At 39.6% G+C, this 17,656-nt stretch overlaps 1 protein-coding gene across 1 annotated transcript; it reads left to right on the top strand.

Annotated features, from left to right (window-relative positions):
* Positions 1 to 5,095: 5,095 nt before the first annotated feature.
* Positions 5,096 to 16,833, top strand: CWC15 (CWC15 spliceosome associated protein homolog). Its single transcript, XM_072398638.1, has 6 exons — positions 5,096 to 5,181; positions 8,084 to 8,225; positions 9,138 to 9,330; positions 11,536 to 11,643; positions 15,671 to 15,789; positions 16,412 to 16,833. Exons 2-6 carry the CDS (start codon positions 8,095 to 8,097, stop codon positions 16,539 to 16,541), a joined length of 681 nt encoding a protein of 226 aa, XP_072254739.1. The 5' UTR covers positions 5,096 to 5,181; positions 8,084 to 8,094; the 3' UTR covers positions 16,542 to 16,833.
* Positions 16,834 to 17,656: the final 823 nt, after the last annotated feature.

Here is a 17,656-nt window from a genome sequence, read left to right as displayed (position 1 = left end):
GGGACATTTCTAAAAATTGAAAAGTAGGATTTTATGTGATGTGGGAGGAGGTCAAATTTATTACATGTATAGAAATTAGGAGCATATTTGTATTGATATTGAAACAAAATACCTATTGGATATTTGATTTATAGATCAGTGTTTCTCAAATAGGGTTCCTCCAGAGCTTGCTTGGGGTTCCTTGAGCAATAAGAAATGTGTTTCTCAGATCAGTTTTACTATACCCAATGGTATTTTTGGCTATCTGGAAGGGTGACATTTTTCACAGCAGTGTAAGAGCCATTCTTCTTACCGATCACCAAACTAATGTATTTTGAGATGTGGATACAGTAATTATAGAAAGTATTCCTTAAGACTTGAAAGTTATTTCAAGGGTTTCCCCCATAATAAAAAGGTCAACAAACACTGGTTTAGAGTATGACCTGTATGATAGCTGCATTTACTGAATTTTCCCGTTGACTGTTATGGGCAATGCCTCTGATCAGTTTTCACATTGGTGGTTTGCAGGCAACAAATCTACCAAAGATTCAACACTGATTCATATGAATGACCCAATTTGGTCACCATCTGCTTGTTTACCATGAGACATTCTCTGCTGTCATTTGAATTCATCTTCTATAAATATAATCACATCTGTCTAAACATTAAAAACAAACTGACAGTTAATGTGAATAACTTACAATGGAATCTGACAAAAGGTGGCATATATAAGAAAGTGACAGTATATATAAAAAAATTGACAGTCGAATCTGAGTTGCATTGATATGATACAAATAGTGATGGCTAGACAATTGGCCACAATGGCAGATCTACTGATGAATGTCTAGGCCAGGGTTTCTCAATCAGGGTTTCTCTAGAGGTTGTTAGGGGTTCCTTGAGCAAAAAGCAATTTATGCCTCTCAGGTCAGCTTACCCATTACCAATGATCTTTTTGGCTATCTGTAAGGGTGACATTCTTCCCAATGACCAGCAATGTAAGAGGAATTTCTCTTACTGACCACCACACTAATATACTGTGAGCTGTAGATATAGTAATTGTATTAGGGTTTTCCTGAAGACATTATTATTAACCAGTATTTATATAGCACCAACATATTACACAGCGCTGTACATTAAATAGGGGTTGCAAATGACAGACAGACACAGACACAGGAGGAGGAAAAGACCCTGCCCAGAAGAGTTTATAATCTAAGAGGTGGGGAAGCCGCATAAAATAGGAGAGGGGATAAAGAATGGTGGGTGATCGCTTCTCGGCCTTTTGGTTAAGATCAATTGTAGTATCTAATCCTTCCAGTGCTCAGGATGGAACAGCGCTGTATTCCTGGCAAAAATGCAGTGCACTAGTACCTCTGTTAAGGAGTGACTACTTGATGGTGTAGCTCTGTAAAAGACCGTCCTATGCTAATTCCTCCGGCTAGCGTTCACCAGAGAGAGGCATGGGACCTGCCCTGATAAGGAGCTCCCTAGTTAGTGGACTGTCCCGCTGGTTGGAGCAGGGAAACCTTGGTCTAGCTATCAAGTCTTGAGAGCTGCCGGAATCTTGCTTAGTGGTTTATCTTAATCTTGCTTAGTGGTTTATCTTAATCTTGCTAGTGCTTTATCCCCCTGGAGTGGCGATCTACGGGTACCTTAAAATCACTTTGGGCCCGGGAACCCACTTTTTAGTACACTGGCACGTCACATTCTGATTTTAGCACATCGCCTTTAGTCTGCATTAGCTGCGGCTAGTGCAGGTGGGCAATTTTTATACCTTTGCCCAGTGTGTTATGCACTCAGCACCTATATTTTTATGTATTGTTTCTGTTTGTCACAGTCACTGGTGTGGTATTCGTGTGCCACTTTTGATGGAGGGTGCTATTCCCTCATGGGCTAGCCCTGACGTCTTGGGGAGTACTTTGGTTTAACAGCCAGGTACTCTCCCTTACTGGGAGTGTCTCTTCGGGAGAGCTCCCAGCCTAGTATTTGTTGGGACTGCTTATGCAGTCCCATAGAGGAAAGGACCCCGTCTGGCTTCGTCCAGAGGGGCTAGTAGGTCCATTTCAGCTTCGGCTGGATGGACTCAGTACCCAGCCCTCGTCAGGAGCCTTGCTTCTGGGGAAATTGGGTGGCCCTTCCTCTTTTGAGAAGGGATCACAATAGTACCCCAGTGCACATTTTTTGTGTGGTGTTTTTGCACATACACTTTTTTATCGAGCACAGGGTTTTTGTTTAGTTGGATGACGTTACTCGAGATTCTATAAAAAAAAAAAAAAAAAAATGTATTAGGGTTTTCCTGAAGACAATATTATTAAACAGTATTTATATAGCACCAACATATTACACAGCGCTGTACATTAAATAGGTGTTGCAAATGACAGACAGACACAGACAGTGACACAGGAGGAGGAGAGGACCCTGCCCAGAAGAGCTTACAATCTAAGAGGTAGGGAAGCAGCTTAAAATAGGAGAGGGGATATAGAATGGTGGGTGAGTAGTGAGGGTTTAAGAGACAGAAGAAGAAGACGGATAGACCAGTTTGAAGAGATGAATTTTAAAGACATGAAAGTTTTTTCAAGGGTTCTCCAATGTTAAAAAGGTTGAGAACACTAGTCTAGACCATCTGGTACAAAGTCACAGAGAAGCTATTGAAACATAAATTGCTGGGAAACATATTGCTGGCCACAGCAGAAAGGTCTCAGAACACACAGAGTATTGCAGCCTGTTACAGTATATATTAATTAGATTGCCCATGCTGACCCCAGTCCACCATGAAAGTACCTACAATGGGCATGTGAGTGTCAGAAAACGACCATGGAGCAGTGGAAAGAGACATTTTCCTTTCCGCATGTGTATGCCTTGGTGCATGTGTGTCAATGACCTGGGGAGAAGATGGTAGTAGGATACACTAAGGGTAAAAGACAGGTTGGCAGAGGCAACAATGTGTTAATAACGGGTCTGCTACTAATGTATTGGTGCAAGATCCACAGGGCACCTTCAGAGGTCTTGTGGAATCCATGCCTCAATGGGTCAGACCCTTTAGTAACATTGGTGAGCAGATTTGGGAACTTAAATACATATGTCTGAATATCATCCCAACACATGTTGCTTTGTGGCCTATGGTGGTAAGCAAACAATGTGCATGCATATGTCCTGCTGAGCAGCCCATTTAAATGAATGCGGGGATCATGCACCATGCACAATGTTTGATGTACATGATCGCAGCCATGCTGCCATGCCTATATAGATGTGAACCCAACCTAAAGTCAGCTTCAGTCAGTTTCCTACAGTTTACAAATTGGTGTAATTTATATTAGAAAGCTGAATGATTTGTTCTCAATATAAAGAAAAAGGGAAATGGTGATGTATGTGCTTCTGTCACATTCTATACTGCTTGATCTGAATCAGTAAAAACTTTGTGTACAGCCTAGAACAGGTTCACTTGAAAGCTAAACCCTGGACACAAAAATGTTCATTTAAAATATTTCTTTATAGTCAGAAAATATATAAAACCGCTTTATGCACACTAAATGAATATTCACACCCTGATAGTAACTTGTACAGTATAATGGCTTTATCATTGTACTGTACATAGCATGAGCAGTGGGAGAGAATCAACAGGTTCTCCCATTACAGGGGGCGGAAACAAGACCAGTCATCCTGCAAAGGGAAAGAGAGAGCAGTGACTGGTCTATACAACCAGAAGCTTCTTCACTGAAGAATGAGTTGTCTCTTGAAGGTTGCTCAACAAATCTAGAAGAAATACACAAAGAAATGTAAGAATTAGGCAGGAATACACATGCCTGTGGAATTTAGTTAATATGTGCCTATCCTGAAGTTCAGCATAACTTGTCCTATCCTTTATTATAGTTATATAAAATGTTCTCGGTGCCATCTACTGTTCAAAAACTATAATTACAGGTAAAAAATACTGAACTGCAATATTGTCCTGATATCAAAAAAAAAAAAATTTTAATGAACATTTGGTGCTTAGGTCTTTTATATGACTGATTGCTCATGCAGTGCTCATCCTCATTCTCCTCCTTGCCCAATGTTGAGTTGTACTATGCTGTTGTATGCCAATCAGAGACTAGGTTGGAGGTGAGACACTCAGATTCTGAACATATTGAAATTCTGACTCAACATGTGACATAGAGAAGGATCAGTACAACCTGTATAATGTAGAAAAAAGATGATCATTTTTTTTTTGAAATACGAAAATATAAATGCCTAAATGTGTACACAGAAGTAATGATCAGACCCTTATTGCTCTACCAATATTAATAAATCTACATACAGTTGAGGGAACTTTCCTGATAAACAACCATTGTGTACAAATCCCTGATATCATTTCCTAATTCCTGCACTTCCAGAAAATATATGTCAGATTGGGGTGAGGGCAAACATTTAAAGAGATTCCTTTGCAGAAAAAAAATTATTTTGCTTTCCATGAATAAACATATGGTGACATAAAATGACTATATGATCCCCAAAACCTTGTGTGGAGGAAAAAGGAAAAGGAAAAAAAGAGAGAAAGGAATAAATAAAGGAAAAAAAGAGAGAAAGGAATAAATAAAGGAAAGAAAAGGAAAAGAAAAGGAAAGGAAAAGGAAAAGGAAAAGGAAAAGGAAAAGGAAAGGAAAGAAAAGGAAAGAAGGAAGGAAGGAAGGAAGGAAAAAGAAAGGAAGGGAAATTAAAGGAAAAAGAAAGGAAGGGAATGGAAAAAGAAGGTAAGGATAATTAAAGGAAAGGAAATGAACAAGAAAGAATAATACCACCAGCACCTCAATGAGCTATGTAACAGTGGTTGGGGGCCCAGCAGCTGCCACCCACATCTAGTATAAAAGGGCCCCCAAACCCCAGAGGGCCCTTCTGTATCTGTACAGTTTGCATGTGTAATACTCTCTCCTACGCTCTAAATTTTCCTTTATTTCTGATTCAATCTGCTCCGCTTCTCACTCCCCCATTTCCCTCTGTAGTATTCCCCGTCACTTTTCCCCTGGCTACTACATAAAAAGAGACAACAAATCAATGAATTAGAAATACAAAGCTCAAAGAATAAAACTCCCTTTGCCCGTACTAAAGATGGCGCCGCTCCATCTGACGTCACTCATGTACGCCGGATATGCCCGCAGTGTAAACTTCGTGTGTGGTTCCGGTGCTCGGTTAAGTGTGTTCCGGATTGGAGGGACGGGATCCTCCGAGGTAAGAAGACGCTGGGTGTAGTGAGGGGGCAATTATCTGCCCTGAAGGGGGTCAGTATGGGGTGTACCTGGCAGTGGGTGTCCCCTCCACTGGTAGGAGTTCTGGGCTGTGGTCTCCTGCAGCCCTGGGCTGTCCATATGAATACACCGCATTATATCTCCATTATACAATGTCTGTGTTCAGGTTCACACTCATAGGTTGAAAGAGGACCAATATATAAAATAACATTAATCTGATTATATATATGTGGCCTGGTTAGTTGGAAAGATTCCTTATCCCCCAATGACAATAGAGGGGTAATAAAGTCCATGTAAAGTCCTTTTTTATTATATTAACCTACTGGCCTTATATTCATTGCACCAGCACCAGTTCCTTACATTACACAAGGCCTAGCTTATAACTCTTATATGCCTGTGGTGACAACAGATCTTAGCAGTAATGTGATGGTTGTCACCAGTAACCCCCCATGCAGTGTCATGTGACAAAGCACATGGTCCTCTCCTATTGGTTCACTCGATGGGCTGTAGATGTCTCCCATCTGCTTTGTATGATTTAGACAGTCATGCCTTCAGTTTTGAGCACTAAAAATTGCTTTATTCAATGTCTAATTAACTAACGTCTAGGAGACTGCTGATCATTAAAGTGTACCTATACTCAGAATTTTCACTTTACATAAAAGGGTAGAGAACCCCTTTATGTAGAGTAAAAATTATGTTTAAAAAAAAAAAAAGGGGTGCAGCATCTTAATTCTCGGTCGAAAATGAATGGGAGCGCAAAGCATACTGGGATACCTACGTCAGGCGCAGAAGGAGCCTCTTTTGCTGAAAGATAAAACTTTTTTTTTATCCTACGTCACCCGATTTTTACACCTGGGTTGGGTGACGTAGGATGAAGAACCCGGAAAAGAAGACGAAGACGAGTGCCAGCTCTGAGACGGATGACGGAACGATGCAGGACCCGATGCCGGACACCCCCGGAGTGATTGCTCATTTTTTAGTATAGTTCCTCTTTAATAAGCAGCCACTGGAAACTGAATGGCACCCAGAGACCATACAGCCCAGCACACATACATTGCAGAGCACCACAGTGGTAAAGCACTAATATATGGTGCGCTAAATTGGAAACAGTTGTGCAGGTCCCATGTGTGGGGTTGTGCCTGTTGTCTGTTCATTATGTTTGGGCAGCATTAACATAACAAATGTGTGGTAAAGAGGAACTAAACTGAAAAGTGCTTAAAACAAAAAAAAAAAACACCTTAAGTCCTGCAGGGCAGTTCAATCCATCCGGAGGTGTCTTCCATCGGGTCCCACGCCGACGCGCTAAGCGGAGCCATCTTCGCCTCTTGAGATGCTCGGACATGCGCAGAAGAAGCACCCAAGAGCCTCCGGCTTTTTTTTTTTTTTTTTTGGAAAAGAGTGCACATCACTCTTAAAAAAAAAAAAAAAAAACATAAACAAACAGAATTTTTACTTTACATAAAAGGGTTGTCTGAAATGTCTGAATTTAGGAACGCTTTAATGCACCACAACACGCAAGTGTAAACCGATCTATGTTCAGATTGGCAGTGAGATTGTGGTATGGTTACTGCTTCCTGATGCCAGTGTACTCCTGGCTCAGGCGGTGTATGGTACGTGTAGTGTCTACTCCCAATAGCCAATGAATGAGGATGTCAGTTAGCGGTTCAGTATGCCTCACTGCTGCCCGCTGGAAAATCGGCGTATACTTCTTAAGAAGGACGTTAACCCAAAAACTACCCAAAACAAAAGAAATACAGTTACCTTCGATCTCACAGAGCGGTCGATCCGTCCTGAGGGTTCTACTATCGGGTCCTGCGTCGTCCCAGAATATATTTTCTGGCCAGCGCTCTAGGCGCCGCCATCTTCTTTTTGTTCTTCCGGGTTCTTCTTCCTACGTCACCCGACACAGAAGCGAGATCGGGTGGCGTGGATGGGGAAAAAAACTTGCCGATATTACTGCGCATACGTGAGATCGTCAATTTCTTTCCCTTTTGGTGAAAGAGTGTTGCACTTAAAAAAAAAAAAAAAAGAAAAAAACACAAACAGAATTTGTACCTTGTCCACATTTTATGTAAAGTAAAATATCTGAGTTTAGGTATGCTTTAAGGATCCAGCGGTCTGGTACAAGCAGCTGTAATAGTGCCATCTACTTGCTCCCGTGAATTGCTTGCTCCCGCCATAGGTCTCAAACTGCCCTTAGGGACATCTAACTGCCCACTACCCTGCATCATCTCTGGTCATTTAATGTGGGTGCAGGGACAGTAGAAATGCACAGAACTCTTAAGCGATAAAGCGGAACTAAACTGAAAACAAAACACTTGCCTTTAATCCCGCAGATCCCTTGATGGCGCTGGTCCTCCTTGCGATCCAGTCCTGTGTCGTCCTGGGATTCCTCTTCATCCTGGTGCAGAGGAAGCACTGGGCACCCCCATCTTCTGTCTTTTCTTCTGTCTTTTTGCTCACTGCACAGGTGTGAGATCAGGTGACGTAGCCTATGTGAAGGGGAAAAAGAGAGCTAACCTCACTGCGCATGCGTAATATTTGCATCTCTTTCCCCCTGACCTAAGGCATGCGCAGAAAGAGCAGCTAGAACATCCCAGGATGCATGACATAGGTATCCCAGGAGGCTCTGCGCAGCGTGTTGCACTTAAAAAAAAAAAAAATTACTTTATTTAGAAGGGTTGTCTACCCTTTTTTGTAAAGGAAAAATGTAGAGGTTAGGTACGCTTTAACTGTGTATTCAATTTGTAAACCTTAAATGTTTTGATATTTTGATTAAAACGTCACACTGTTCTTTTCAGAATGGTTGTGTTTTCTAGAATAAGCCTAATTCCTGTATTGAGAAGAAGCTGTATAATATTTGTTTGGATCTTTGTTTTTCACAGCAGCTTAGAAGATGACTACTGCGGCCAGGCCAACGTTTGAGCCAGCCAGGGGCGGCAGAGGGAAAGGAGAAGGAGATCTAAGTCAGCTTTCCAAGCAATACTCCAGCAGAGACCTTCCTTCACATACAAAGATCAAATACAGGTAAAAAAAATCTAGATCACAAAAAGGACAAATAGGAATTGGAGAGAGTGCAGAGAAGGGCAACTAAACTAATAAAAGGAATTGAGGAGCTCAGCTATGAGGAGAGATTACCTGAACTGAATCTATTCTCGCTTGAGAAGAGACGTTTAAGGGGGATATGATCACCCTGTATAAATGTGTGTGTATATATATATATATATAAGTCCAAAGGGAGAACTCTCTTCCCAATTATTCACTTTGAGATTATTACAAAGGACAAGAGGGTGCTAAATCCAACTTTCAATCCTTAGGTTTGTTTTCCTTTTTTTAAGATTTGTATAAAAATATAAATGGTCCATATCCCCATTGTTTACGTTGAGATCGTTACAAAGAACAAGAGGGCGCTCTTTGCGTCTGGAGGAAAAGAAGTTTAAGCTCCGGATAAGGAAGGGATTCTTCACTGTAAGGTCTGGAAATGTGGAATCGGCTCCCTCATGAAGTAGTTTCAGAAACTACTATAGATTGCTTTAAGAAAAAGCTGGATGTTTTTTTAGAAGCATGGAATATGACTGGGTGTTAAAGCTTTAAAGTAAAGATAACAGAGACTGTTGATCCAGGGAACATCTCATTGCCTCATAGAATCGGGACAGAATTTGTATTTTCCCTGTTGGAGCAAATTGTACCAGGGGTTTTTTTGCCGCCTTCTGGGTAAACTGTGTCCATAATTATGAACATTTTATATCTGGGTTTTATGGTTATTATGGTTTTATATCTGGGATATGTTTATTTAGTTTTGGTTGAAATTGATTGATATCTTTTTTTCAAACTAACTATGTAACAAAAGTCAGGGACAGGAATTATATACTATGGGGAAACAAACCATATGGGAAAGGGTGAAAAAAGTTAGTCTAAGTATTTTTATACTATTTCTAGGCAAGCCACCCAGGATGCCCCTGAGGAAGTCAGAAGCCGGGACTTCAGGAGGGAGCTGGAGGAGAGAGAACGTGTTGTAGTCCGGGATAAGAACAGAGACCGACCACCAAGAGGTAAGAGCAATGTAGAATTTATCTGTGTCACTGCTGGTCATTATGTCTATTTATTCACTTATTTAGTGGATGAATTGAAAGCTTCCCTAGGGGGAAAACTTTTTAGGTTTTGAACTGCTGTAGGAAATAAATATAATTCTGTAAACCCTTCTTGTAAATTCCCCCTTCACTTCCTGTGTGGTCATTAGGACGGGATGTTAGGGAAAATCTCCCTGGAAAAGAATGTCAATAACTATATAAGGTAAGGTGCCTTACTATGTGAGGGTTCATAGTTCTTCCATCTCCAACCCGGGTAAAGCCCTCAGTTTAAAAGGTCAGCATGTACATCATAAGTTTTGATCTGCAGGTCATAAAATTTTGAAGCCATTAAATAAATGATTGGCTAAGGAACTGGTAGTGACAAGAGTGGCAACCTTTATATTCTCTTAGTTCTGGCTTCCCTTTAAAGATCTCTGCTGGGCTGTGTTTTTATTGTTTACTTCACAAAACCCAATTATATCACCAAGGCTCAGCATATCTAAATAATGATTACTACCATAAAGTCAGACTCCATCTAAATCTAATGTTGTAACATCCTTGTCAGTGTTAGTAGCTTTTCCCAGCTCTTTTACTGACACTTTTGCTTTGGACTGTTACAGGAAGTAAAACAAAACAAAAACGGATCTACTGGTAGTATGATTTGTCAGTAAAATTGTCCTAGCTGACAACCACTACAACTGCTAAAAGACTACTAGTCACACTTTAAAATGGGGCACTTTAATATTAAATGTAAAATATGCAAAAACAGACATATTGCACAGATATGTGTCATGCCATGGAATGTATATTTTGTGGTCAGATATCAGTGTTCTCCCCAGACATTTTTTTCAGCCGGGTGGTAGGAAGCTGTAGCCGGGTGGTAAAAAAGGGTGTGTGGCAAAACACGGCAAATTTAGTGCTTCCAGTTGTTTATGCCATGGGTAATCTAACAGCTCAGGATTCCTGTGCACTTATTGAGCAGAACTTTCAGTGATAAATTTAACAAACATAATATGATAGAAAGGAAGAGTGTCCATCGATTGGATTTATATAATATTATTATTACACAGTATTTATATAGCGCCATCATATTACACAGCACGGTACAAAGTCCATAGTCATGTCACTAGCTGTCCCTCAAAGGAGCTCACAATCTAATGTCCCTACCTCATATGTCTTTATTATAGTCTAAGGTCAATTTTGCAGGGTAGCCAATTAACCTAACTACATGTTTTTGGAATGTACCGGAGTACCCAGAAGAAACCCTCGCAAACAAAGGGAGAGCCTGCAAACTCCATGCAGATATAGTGTCCTGGTCGAGATTCAAACCTGGGATCTAGTGCTGCAAAGGCCAGAGCACCTAACTCTGAGCCACCGTGCTGCCCAAGTCTATGTAGCTGGTATGCTACATACACTTTAAATGAAAATTGCTATCTACACTGCTATTCTTAATTTTGCCCTCTCCACACTTTCCAAAATCACTGTAATGAAAGTCCACATTCAAATGGTTTTGTTAGCTGAAAACGCCACTAAAAATGCCACAGCCAGGGTTTTGCTTTGCTACACCCACAATATACCATAATGCCTGCAGCTGCTTTATAAGAATAAATTTGTAGCAGGGTATTCTGCCTTTGACTTATTACAGCTATTTGAATCTCCCAGTAGATCCCACAATGCATTTCTTTATCAAATGTCAAGTGTGAATTCTCTATGCTGACTACAAGACAAACATTTCCATATTACAAAATGAAAAGCAATTGCATTGCCTGCATACTGTTGGCATTGGAAAACATCTGTGGTTTACTCTGATGCGTGAAGGGAAAACTATCCAAGACTGAATAATGAGGAGAAAACTAACAAATTCTTTAAAACTGTATATTATTTATTCTGCATACATTACTAGAACTCACACAAAGATGGATTATAGTTTAAACATAGAAACAGTATGCGAAAAATAATACGGCTTGGACTATTCTCATTCAGGCAAAGATCAAATCCTTATTAGAAATCATTTTATATTTACTCTTTCTAAGCCAGCTTATAGCAGGTTAAATTGTAGATATGCAAGGTTCATATAGGTTCATAAACATATTCTGCCCACCCTGTGTTACCCTATATCAGATTCCAATTTGTAGAACAATAACCATGTCATACTTGCAATCCTGTCTCTCTTGAAATTGCCTTTCATCTCTACCCAATTGTTGTGTCCTATACAAATCCGAATGATGGCACTAATTTTTTTTTTTTTTTTTAACATTTCCTTGTAGGAAGATGAAGATGATGACTCTGATGAAGACAGTGATGACGATACCGCCGCCCTCCTGGCAGAGCTGGAGAAAATTAAGAAGGAGCGAGCAGAGGAGCAGGCTCGCAAGGTAAGGACAAGGAGCTGGAAATTAATTCCTGTGCTGGGTGAGCAATGTAATTGTTTGTTACATATCTGTGTGATTTACTGCTTGAAATTTCTGTACTGAAAATGTTTTGCTTTGAAAAACATTTTTGACATTTTACACAATGTTTGTTTATAAAGACCATTATTGTCACTGCAAATACAGCTTCACTTGCTCCATGTGCCGGTCATCTTCCACCTTTTAGCCGCCATGTTGTGTCTATTACATATGATGTGCTGCTGCTGTTCAAGAGTAATAACCTCATAGCCTTATGTTATATGTAAATGTATTTTTCTCTGGTCTGCCATGAGCACATAATCTGGACCCCCCAATAATCTGGTAGGTTAAATCACATCTGTCAGAGAAGGCATCACATCTTCAATTTTCCTTGTAGGTTGCATCAATGGCCAAGTTAATTTCGGCTGTATCTGTGCTATATATTACCAGTTCTTGGTGCAAAGTTGGTCACTAAGGGAATAATTTTTAAGCAGCCATTTGTCCTTTAGATCAAACCTGATGTGTGTGTTGAATTAGAGATGTGTGAGGACATCCTCAGGACCTTCGTATAGATGTAATATTGCTCTACTCAGTAAAAGTTTGTGTGTGTGTTTGTATTGAGCTGTGCTTAAAAGGTTTATACGTTTCTAGAAGGGTTTAAAAGCCAACAGCATTATAATGGACACAAGCACATTTTATCGGGTAGAGGAATCTTCATACCAGAAGTGTTTTAAAATGTAGTCTGCTGTTTAACCTCCCTGACGGTCTAAGTCTGTCAGTATTTTTATGCCAAAAGCGGTACATTGTATTGCATGGAAATTAATTTTACATTGTAGGCCTATAATTCTTAGGCATAACTCACCAAAATATGTCCAATATTTAATAAATTTATTAATAAACGTTAAAATGCAAAAATCTGTTAACACAAGGGTGCATAAAAATACTGTAACCTGTAAAATAACTGTTCAGTAGCATGTATATTATATGTAATTCTAAATATATATAATATAATGATTACTTTGTATTGAATCCAATACAAAATAGTTTGAATTACCCGCCGCACTCTCACGCACACCAACGTCACCGGGAACTCCCGGGGAACGTCCGTGCACTCGCCATGGGAAGATCGGAACGGGAGTACGCGGCCCGAGGCTGGACCCTCTGGCCGATAATATGGATCACCTGGGGAGTGGAATCTGTGTCTTCATCTGGTTTACACTAGAGCACCCCCCCCAAGGGGTGATGGGCCAGTAACCCTAGTGGCTGCTGGACTGCTTTGCTGCTGGGAGAACATCGGGTTGTGGCCCCCAGGCTCTTCCCACCAGAATCAAAGACTAGAGGAAAGACAGTACAAAGATGTAAAAGAGAAAACTGTAAGTGAGAATTGGAGGAGGGGAAAAGTGAAGAACATTAATAACAGACTGTAGTCTCTTAAAGAATATGGTTCTAGAAAAAATTTCACTAAAGCAGATCTGTTTTACTAATATAATCCACCTTTATTGCACAAATCCAAAAATTTATATAAAGTGCACCAGATTCCTTATTCACACCTAATGCAGACAACACTGTTGTTTAATACAATAACATACTGTACACATAACAATAATATACTGTAAACATATATATGGTCACAGCAAGCACACTGATTATTATTATTGTTATTACACAGTACTTTGTACAGTGCTGCGTATAATGTCGGCACTATATAAGTACATTGTCATGTCACTAACTGTCTCCCAAAGGGGCTCACAATCCAATGTCCGTACCATAGCCATATACCATTATTACAATCTAAGGATAACATTGGGGGGAAGCCACATAACCTAACTGCATGTTTTTTGAATGTGGGAGTCCCCGGAGGAAACCCCCCACAAACACGGGGAGAACCTGCAAACTCCATGCAGATAGTGTCCTGGCCGAGATTCAAACCTGGGACCTAGCACTGCAAATGCCAGTTTGCTAACTGCAGTGCCGCCATGCCACCCGCTACCCAACTAAATTGGTCTTTATACCACGCCACCTTGTTGAGGCAACTGAACAAAACCCTCGTTAGGCATCACAGTTTCCACAATTTTTAAGATACGTCTCTGTGCACAATGTCCGGTTGCTGTCCAAACATTTGTTAATCCTTAATATTCATCCTTCAATCACGGCAATATGTAACAGATTATACATAAGTACTTTACTTCTATCAACATTTCCAAAAAATATATTTCTTTGCATTTTGGGATCCTTAATCAGCTTAATTATAAATAAAATACATTCTATAGTAGAGAACACTGATCAGCTTAATGGTCTCAATGAACCGGGACCATATTACAGGGTAATTTTTATAAAAATAGTGAAGGCTTCATTCAAGCTGATCTGTTGGTATTTAAAGTAAACCCATAGATCCATAGATTTTATTTTCGGTCCCTCCTCACCATAACCGGTTTGGCTTTTGTTTTGGTTCACAGTCACTACTCTAAATTAGTCACAATTTCCCTGCAGCGTACTAATGAGGACTGACAATCCTGAAACCTCTCTACATCACATCTGTAATACTAGCAGTTCTGGATGTACCATTGGCCAAGGCACATCAATGATATTGAGGACGTTATCAATGTTTTTAAAATTTAGAACAGGTTCCCAGCTTTTAGGATATGTGATGGAAGTGACCATACCATTATTATACCATTATCCTCTATTTCTAGAAGGCTCTGCATGATTCTAGGAAATGGAAGTTTGGCCTCTGCACCAATCACTGTGTAATGCTTAGGTGTTGGTGTAGCACACTGATTGGACTATTAGAGATTGACAGAAAACTAAAACCGAGAATCTATAAAGACTTAAAGGAAGGAAGAATACATTTACACCTTTTACCTAGCTATATGTATGCATAAAATCAGATGATTGGAATAAAGATGTTAGCTTTCTTTTTTGTACCAATTTTACCATCATGGCCTTTGGTATTTTATCAAACTCCATCAAATTCAACCACTAGGAAATTAAACCCCTATGGAAATAAACTTATCCCAGGTATTAAACCCCTATAGATATAGTTGATTCAGAGGAAGGCAAAAAAAAGCCCTGGTACAATTTACACCAACAGGGAAAAAAAATCCTTCCAGATTCCCTGAGGCAATCGGAGGTTCCCTGGATCAACAATCTCTATTATCTTTACTTTAAAACATTTATATTCTGTTTAAACTTCTTTTAATACTTTCTGGGTGACGGCCCCTGAACCAGCACGTCCACATGGTTTGGCTTCTTCTGCAAGTGGCATTGATGATCTTTTTAGCTGCATTGGCTTCTGGAGTTTCTCCTTCCATTATATTTGGGCTTAGAGTCTGGTGAGGATATTCAGAACAATGTATTCTCAATGGTGTCTGACAATTCATATCCTGCTTATTTATGAAATATAAGTTTATTAAACTGAGAAATGTAAAACGTGGCAATGCAACGGTCAGCTCACAACATTGATAAAAGGTTAATCTGTCATTAGAGAATAATAAAGGCAGCCATTGCCAAACTCCCCTTTCCATTTCTTGGCTGGTATTCTGATGCTTTGGATTTTTTTTTAGTTCAGTAAATACATTTTCACACACATTGTTTAAAATAAAGTCAATGTGCGAGAAAGATCACACTTTTGTTTTAATACTGCTTCCTTCCAGTTGGTGCATTCTCTTTCCATTTTGCTGTAGGTTGTTTAATCTCTCTGGGTACATCCTCACTTTTTGTGTAGCAATAAAGAGGCTGATAAATGATACAATATCCTCAATCCATAGGTGTAAATTTATATTGTTCCTTATTCTAGTTTAGGAACTTCTGTACTACACATGGCACCACCTTAGATTGTCCTCTAGAGTGCGCTGTGTTCCTTTCTGGCTGCACTGCAATCAGCACAGCAGCTCCTACTAATCCTAAATATTCCCAAAGACCTGGGCACCTCTATGGACAATAATTACATCTAATCTGAGAAAACATAAATGTTCTCCAACACTGCAAGATGACCGTAACATGTGTTTACTTAAAGGAATTAGAGCAGAAAGCGGAAGAGGAGAGAATTCGAATGGAGAATATATTAAGTGGCAACCCTCTGCTGAACCTCACAGGACCTGTACAACCTCAAGCCACTTTTAAAGTAAAGAGAAGGTAAATATTGCATATAATATAACTTATTGTTACAGGATTTGTTGTTTGGAAGAAATGATTTAGTATTTTAAAATTTTGATTAATCTGCCAAAGCAGAATTCCAGCCAGTAAAAAAAACTCTACTACTTTATTTTATAAATCCAGTAACTGTAAAAAAAAAAACTTTAGGTTTACTTTTTTAAATGTTTTTTTATGAGGCTTTTTCACATGTTTGTCTTTTTAGGATTTGAATTTGTAAGCATTTGTGTGCTGCATATAAAATCCAAATAATCCAAATGATCGTCACTCCCCACCAGTTGTGATGTGAAATATATTAAGGCTGCCATCCCCGACCTTCTGACATTTTATTACCTGGTTGTTCAGCCCATAGCTGGTTTAGTGATCAGAATTAATGGAATTATGATCAGAATTAACTTAATTAATTTAGTAACAAGCTCTCTTCAATACTGTCAGGATCTATGCAGAGAATAGGGAAACGTCCCAATCTTCTTGCAGGATGGTGATTCTCAGTATTGAAGTTTAGGTGATCAGTATTGAGGTTACCGTATATCTGACCACATGTTGTATAAATCCCTCCATGTGTATTCATTATTCTGCAGTCCTGACTTCTCTCTGTCTGCAGGTGGGACGATGATGTCGTGTTCAAGAACTGCGCCAAAGGAGTGGACGAAATGAAAAAGGACAAGAGATTTGTCAACGACACCCTCCGCTCCGAGTTCCACAAGAAATTCATGGAGAAATACATCAAGTAGTACAGTTTTATGTGCTTCACCTGGAAGACTGAAATTTTAACTTATCAATTAAGGACATCACTTGGCTCTCGAACTGCATTGAATCTAAATTGTGTTGGGATTACTGTCATTCAAATAAAGTTGTCTCAATGCTCCGCCCCCCAGGTTCTTTTCAACATATTTTGTGACCTTGTGTGAATAAACTCTCATTCTTTTCTAGTTTTGTTTTGTTTTTTTTAATTTTTTTAGTATGATGTTTTAAGTGTAAAGATATATACCTTGTGTTATTAAATGATTACACCATGCTACCTAATTTGCATTGTATGCTTTCAGTTTGTACATAGATCACGTTTACTGAAACAATTAATACTTAGGATGAAGGAAACTCCGTCATTGAGATGCTGATGAGGAGATGTTGCAGCTGTGAACGCATATATTACTTTATTAGGCAATGTAACGCTGATGCTCCTCAATTTTCTTTTTTTTAATACAGGCTGTAAACTTTTTTGGGGTCATCTGAATAAAGAAAGGAAGTCAGGTCGCCCCCCCCACATATTGTAACAAATATTGCACCTACATTTACACAAAGTGTTTGCAAGCAGCCTGCTAATGTTAGTAGATTATAAACAGGTATGGTTAAGTTGAATTGGAGTGTGGGGGGTAGTATGTCCCCCATCCCATGTATAGGGGGGTGAGGGGGGAACATATTATCTTTCAAATTTGTACAGGCTTCCTCCCCTTCATAACACCCCCTGCATCCTATAAGTTTCCCAGACTTGCTGGTTGCAGCTCTGATGTTAGTTCATACCATATAAGACACCGAGGGCCCATTCACATTTCATAGCATTGGACAGTGAAGGAGAGCACTGGCTGCTGGGGAAGGGAAGGTTAAAGTAAATTATTCTTTTATCATTCCCTAAAAGAAGAATTTAGTCCTCAGATGCAATGCAATATTTATCTTAACTACTCACCGTACTATTGCTGCTTTAATGCCAGTATCCAACAGATAGGGGTGTGAGGCCTAGCAAGAGTTGGAGTTTAGGATTTGCATACAACCTAAGCTGCCCATCATTCTGGACTGTGATTGTTTTGCTTTGCCATTTTTGCATTGTTTATGTATTGTTGCTTAGTTTGAA

This window comes from Pyxicephalus adspersus, chromosome 1, assembly GCF_032062135.1.
Source record: "Pyxicephalus adspersus chromosome 1, UCB_Pads_2.0, whole genome shotgun sequence".
Taxonomy (NCBI): Eukaryota; Metazoa; Chordata; class Amphibia; order Anura; family Pyxicephalidae; genus Pyxicephalus; species Pyxicephalus adspersus.
This window is presented reverse-complemented; position numbering and strand designations above follow the sequence as displayed.

Bases quoted from the DNA above. Each gene is read 5' to 3' on its own strand.
- CWC15 (XM_072398638.1), top strand. From the start codon at position 8,095: ATGACTACTGCGGCCAGGCCAACGTTTGAGCCAGCCAGGGGCGGCAGA. The intron at 9,331-11,535 runs GCTTCCCTAGGG...ATTTCCTTGTAG, and splicing joins ATTTAGTGGATGAATTGAAA to GAAGATGAAGATGATGACTC. The intron at 15,790-16,411 runs GTAAATATTGCA...CTCTGTCTGCAG, and splicing joins ACTTTTAAAGTAAAGAGAAG to GTGGGACGATGATGTCGTGT.